Source organism: Euphorbia lathyris, chromosome 4 (genome assembly GCF_963576675.1).
Source record: "Euphorbia lathyris chromosome 4, ddEupLath1.1, whole genome shotgun sequence".
Classification (NCBI taxonomy): Eukaryota; Viridiplantae; Streptophyta; class Magnoliopsida; order Malpighiales; family Euphorbiaceae; genus Euphorbia; species Euphorbia lathyris.
The window spans coordinates 82,323,206-82,329,053 of NC_088913.1; the positions used below are offsets into that span (position 1 = coordinate 82,323,206).

The 5,848-nt window shown below is 33.9% G+C and overlaps 1 protein-coding gene across 2 annotated transcripts; it reads left to right on the forward strand.

The window, feature by feature from the left end:
• Positions 1-950: 950 nt before the first annotated feature.
• On the forward strand, positions 951-5,405 carry LOC136227426 (GDP-Man:Man(3)GlcNAc(2)-PP-Dol alpha-1,2-mannosyltransferase). Of its 2 annotated transcripts, none has more exons than XM_066016087.1 (7): positions 951-1,395; positions 1,477-1,763; positions 2,854-3,040; positions 3,630-3,698; positions 3,799-4,007; positions 4,585-4,694; positions 4,941-5,405. In XM_066016087.1, exons 1-7 carry the CDS (start codon positions 1,090-1,092, stop codon positions 5,171-5,173), a joined length of 1,401 nt encoding a protein of 466 aa, XP_065872159.1. In that variant the 5' UTR covers positions 951-1,089; the 3' UTR covers positions 5,174-5,405. The 2 variants fall into 2 exon arrangements, with proteins under 2 accessions (XP_065872159.1, XP_065872160.1); XM_066016088.1 differs by having other exon boundaries at positions 3,814-4,007.
• The last annotated feature ends 443 nt before the right edge of the window (positions 5,406-5,848 follow it).

Sequence of the window (5,848 nt, forward strand, 5' to 3'; positions counted from 1 at the left end):
TAATATACCTTTTACATTGTTAATAAAAAAGGTAAGCCTTTTACATAGATAAAAGAATATCACAACTTCCTCATCAACCCATTGAGATATAATATTTTGTAAATCTACAAAAACAATTATAGTAATATTTTTTAATTCATCACAGACAACATTATATCACTTATTTTATAGCATTGTTGAAAACAAATCATCTAAAATAATTGAATGTAATAATTCAATTTCTACGTCATTTATAATTTATGTAATTAGATTTTTTCTTATTTTTTAGGCAATAAATTTAATAGAGATAAGGTGTAAAAAAAACCAAACATTATTAGTATTGAGCAATTTTACTTATAACGTTTAAAATAGTGTGATTTTAATCCAAAAGTTGAGAGTGAATATCAATTTTACTAATGACAAATTGGATTAATTCCAAACATAATTATAAAATAAAAATATTTTATTTTTTATTATGCACCAATTATCTATCAGTTGGATGAAAAAAAGATTTTTATAATTTAGTAATAGAATTAAAGATTAATATTTTTAAATTCGATGAAATATTTAGATATTTTTGTCTAACTCTTAAAAAAAAATTCACATCCATAGTTGTGATCTGTTGCTAATGAAATTCTGAAAATTTGAAATGTAGATACTACAATTAATGACTTTGATGAATTATTTCTCAAAAATTGATCTAACTTGTTAACGTTAGAGCTAAAATTACTGTTGTCAGTTAATGTTAGGAGTAAAATTGAATAATTTTAGACATTAAATGTAAAATTGCTCCCGAAACGTTGAGAGATTTTTCATTTTTTTTCACCTTATCTCTTAATAAAAATATTTTATTATAAGAATAAAAATAAAATTTAATTCAATTAAAATTTGTCTAATTGAAAATTTTCCAAATGGAGGAAAAAGAACACTGAGAATTTCTTTGATTTATATCTATTACAAGAAGTTTTTATTTTTTGCAAGTTTTCCCAATTAAAAAGTCTAACTTTTGTCCCAAATTCGAAAGCCGAAGACGAGGCGAATTACCGGCGGAGTCTTTAGTATTTCAGTTTCCGATTTTCAGTTTCAGTCGTGAGTTCAGAGTGTTGATAAATGGAGAAAGGGATTCTCCTTCTACTCATCCCTCTATTCACTGCAATTTTAACCTTACTCTTGACCTTCACTTCTCAAATAATCAATGGCCGCAGGGACAGAAAGCGAGCTGTTGCTTTCTTTCACCCATTCACAAACGACGGAGGCGGCGGTGAGAGAGTTCTCTGGTGTGCCGTCAAAGCAATTCAAGAAGAAAATCCCGATCTTGACTGCGTCGTTTACACCGGCGATCATGATTCTTCCCCTCAGTCCCTCGCTTCTCGCGCCATTGATCGCTTTGGTGTTAGCTTGCTTTATCCACCTATGGTACGCTTAATCGGTTTTACTTGTTCGATTGATGAATTAGAATTTGGGAATTTTGATTAATTGGGGGTTTTTGTTAATTAGGTGGTGTATTTGTATAAGAGGAAATGGGTAGAGGAAACTAGTTACCCTCGATTCACCATGATTGGCCAAAGCTTTGGTTCGATTTATCTTGCTTGGGAAGCTTTATGCAAGTTTACTCCTTCGTATTATTTTGATACCAGTGGATATGCTTTTACTTACCCGCTTGCTCGTGTTTTTGGATGTAAAGTTATTTGTTACACGCATTATCCTACTATCAGTTTAGATATGATTTCTAGGGTTCGTGATCGGAATCCCATGTACAACAATGATGCCTCTATTGCCAAAAGGTTAGGCTTCCTTATCATTTCTCTGTTTTTCAAATGCTGCTTGTTTTCTGAGTTCAGAAACTTACTGTTTAATTGGTTCATCTAGGACTATTAATTTCTGACACGACAACATAAACAAGCCGTTTGATGCAACCCATTTGACATGATTATTGTAACGGCCTAGTCCAATACCATGTAGATATTATATGTTTTGGTCGAAGTCCCTCATTGCTTTAAAACATATTCGAAACACGCCTTACTAGTATAGCCCAATTACTCCTCTCCATTTTCGATGTAAGATTCAGTTCATTCCAGTACTCATCGGCATCCTTTAGCCCCATTACTTGCTCAAGCCTTCCAGCTCGGTGCCACCCCCTAATACTGGGTCGTTACAATTATAATTTTTGTTGCATTTATATCATATATAATCATGTGTATATGGATCAATAACACTACCATGACACATGAACCGGTTTTGACACCCTGTTTATCTGATGTGGGGACTGATTTCAAGTAGAAAAAGTCATATTTCATTTTCTAATGTTCGAGATTTGCTCCGGGGTTCCCAGCTGACCGGTGTAACAGGCCTACTATTGATACCTTTCTTCCTTACCTGTCAAGCAAGAAGGAGCATTTTATGTTACGCTTCAAATTCATTTAGAATACGCCCTATGGTCGATCGAAGGTCCTATGCAACACCCTTAACCTTTCTAGAAGGATTTCGAAAACCGATATTGATTTCTAGATAGAGCCAATAGAGTCCTTCCTGTGAAAAGAAAATGGTTTGATTGCACCTTTCTTACTGGAGTTAATTCTAGTTTAGATATTTTCTCTATTTGGTATAGTTTCTAGTTTTGTTTTATATATGGGGAATTTCTCTTATTTCTTGAACAAGTTCATTCTTCAAATCAGAAAACAGTGAGAAGATTTACTCACAAGATTTTTTTTTTTTTTTATTTTTTTTTTTATTTTAATCTTTTTAGTGCGATGGAGAAGTTAACGTCATGATGACCTTTTTGTATGTTATCTTATGGATTTATTAATCGAACAGATTGAATTATTTGTTTCTCTATTGTGTACAAAATTCTGAGTGATGCTTTTCTTGTGGCAGTGGTTGGCTATCGCGATTCAAAATGATTTATTATACATTCTTTAGTTGGATGTATGGCTATGTGGGTTCTTGCACACATCTTGCAATGGTGAACTCTTCATGGACACAATCTCACATAGAAAAACTTTGGAGAATTCCAAATCGGACCAAGCGAGTCTATCCTCCTTGTGATACATCACGACTTCAGGTTTGTCTATAATTTTTCTTCGAAGTAGAAACATTATCGATTTATCTATATAACCACTTTTGACTTTTAGTACGGTATCTCCCGTAAAATGGCTGTTCTATGCACACCTTTGTAGTTGTACAGATCTGGTTTCCTAGACGTGTCCAATGTAAGTTTTTATGCACAATGTATAGCTCTACTTGGCTAGGTTATATTAAATCTTTTCTAAAGCTCTTATGTGATGTTCAATGAGAAGTACAGAAAAAAAACTAGATTCATCAGTTACATGTAAATATAATGTTTGTGTTCTAAATTGAAATTTAACTTCTTTAAATGTTTTTTCTTCCCTGCTGGAAAACACAATTAATAAATGTTTTAATGCACTGAAACGAGAAGTTACTTAAGTGCCAAGCTGAATTTATACTTCTTCAATGTACATGGTGTTCTGTGTTGGTCGGTGAATTGTAAATTATTTTTGACAACTTAGTTGAAGTTGCTCTCAAAGTTTGAGGAATGGTTTCAATTTATCTCTAATATAATGCAACATCAATGTATGTCCTTAAAGTTAGAAAATTTCGTACATTGAGTTTAACAAGTTAAAGTCCAACAGGCGTTTCCTCTGGAAAGATCAGCAGAAACACCAATATTTATATCTGTTGCTCAATTTCGTCCTGAGAAGGTGGGCATACTTACTTAAACCTTATGCTGAGAGAAGGTACTTTTGTTTTATTAGCTTGATTCTGGGGGGTATTTATCGGATACTGCCACTTTACATCTAGGATTTCGTGTCTCAGGCACATGCTCTTCAACTTGAGGCCTTTTCAGTCGCCATTAGGAAGCTAGATTCTGACATGCCAAGGCCTAAGCTTCAATTTGTGGGTAGTTGTCGAAACAAATCTGATGAGGAAAGACTGCAGAAACTGCAGGAGAAAGCAATTGAACTGAAGATCGATGAGGATGTCGAATTCTATAAAAATGCCATGTACAGGTATGTATTTTATCGTTCGTAACATATTAATCTTATTCAGAACTCGAAGACAATTGCTCCTTTCTTTTCATGTTATGTGTAGTAAAAGCATCTATCTAATGGATGTTGCCTGTATTCATCAAGTGGAGCAATTTGGTTCTTACACGGCTTGAATTTTTTCGTTATTGTTTTTTACTGTTTTATACATTTTTCTTCTTTGTTTCTAACATTCTAAAGAAGAGTTCTAATTGTATCCAAATTTTGTAAGTTCTGAGTCTTGAGTTTTTGCAATTTCCCTAATTAAGATCAGGAATCAAACTATTTTTTTCTAACATGGATAGTACTCAGTCCAATCTTTAGAGGTGTCAAAACGGGTAGTCGTGTCATAATCGTGATACGTTTATATATCCAAATGATTACATATGATATAAATGCAATAAAAAGTGATAATAATGTCATGAGTTGTCTCAAGCGGGCTGTCTCTATAAATCGTGTTTTCATGTCAAAAATTGACAGCCATGTTTGCATATTTGAAATTCCCATGGTAATACAACTGTTCAAGAGTTTGTTGTGAGTTTTCTCAGTTTTCTTTTTGCAGGGACTTGATGAGACTTCTCGGGGGTGCAACTGCCGGATTGCATTCCATGGTAGACGAACACTTCGGCATCGTCGTTGTCGAGTATATGGCTGCGGGCGCCATACCAATTGGTGGGCAGTTTTGATAATTCTGCTTCAATAAATGGTCAATTTCGTGCTTGAACTTGGCTTAGAGGACTATTTGCCTCGAAATGAGCTTTCAATATCAACTTAGTTCACAACTTAATCAAATCGATGTATCCAAAGTTCATTTTGGGACAAACTGTTCCACAAGTCAAGTTGAAGAGCTAAATTGACCGTTTATTGAGTGTTGCTAGAAATTGTTTGTTTTCATGCTCATACTTATTGATACTTCAGCTCACAACTCGGCCGGCCCAAAGATGGACATAGTTTTGGAAGAAGATGGGAAAGAAACAGGGTTTCTTGCTCAAAATGTGGAAGAATATGCAGATGCCATCCTCAAAGTGTTACAGATGCCAGAAGACGAGAGACTCGAGATGGCTGCGGCTGCAAGGAGAAGGGCGGACCGGTTTTCTGAGCAAAGATTTTACGATGATTTTAAAGCTGCAGTTCAGCCAGTACTAAAATGATGCTTCTAGGTGATCACTAAAATTAACAGTAATTTGTAACTGTAGAACAGAACAGAAACAGAACTTCCATAGTTTTAACATCCTTTCCTCTGCCCTTCTACTTTTCTTTTGCTTTTTCTTCCCTTTAACTGACCATTAACTGAATAGGGCTGTAAATCAGCCAAGCCGCACATGAGCGGCTCTTTGGCTATTTATAAATCTGAGGTTGAGCACGGTGAAACTCAGCTCAAAAGCTCTTGAGTAGTCTCGGTTATAAATTCACGAACAAGATCGATTACAATGTTCATGAATAAGTATATGGACAAGCTTGGTTACAATTTTCATGAATACGTTTCTGAACAAGCTTGGTTCAATTATTATTTTAATAATTTTATTTTTATAAAATGAGAAGTAAAACAACATAGTTTTATCAAACTTGTTAGATTTTGAATCAGAACATGTCTTCCTAATGTACTAACTAAATTGTGCTCAATTAGTAAATTTTAAATGCTACAACTTTGATGGATCAAAAGAAAAGTTGATTTACAAAGATAATTAGTTTGACTGTTTGTCATCAATCTATTTGATATGATTATTATTTTTTAGGGTAAATTCCAAAAAAAAACCTCTGTGGTTTGATGTTCTTCCAAAAAAACCTTTGTGGTTTGTTAATATAAAAAAAATGACTGTGGTTTG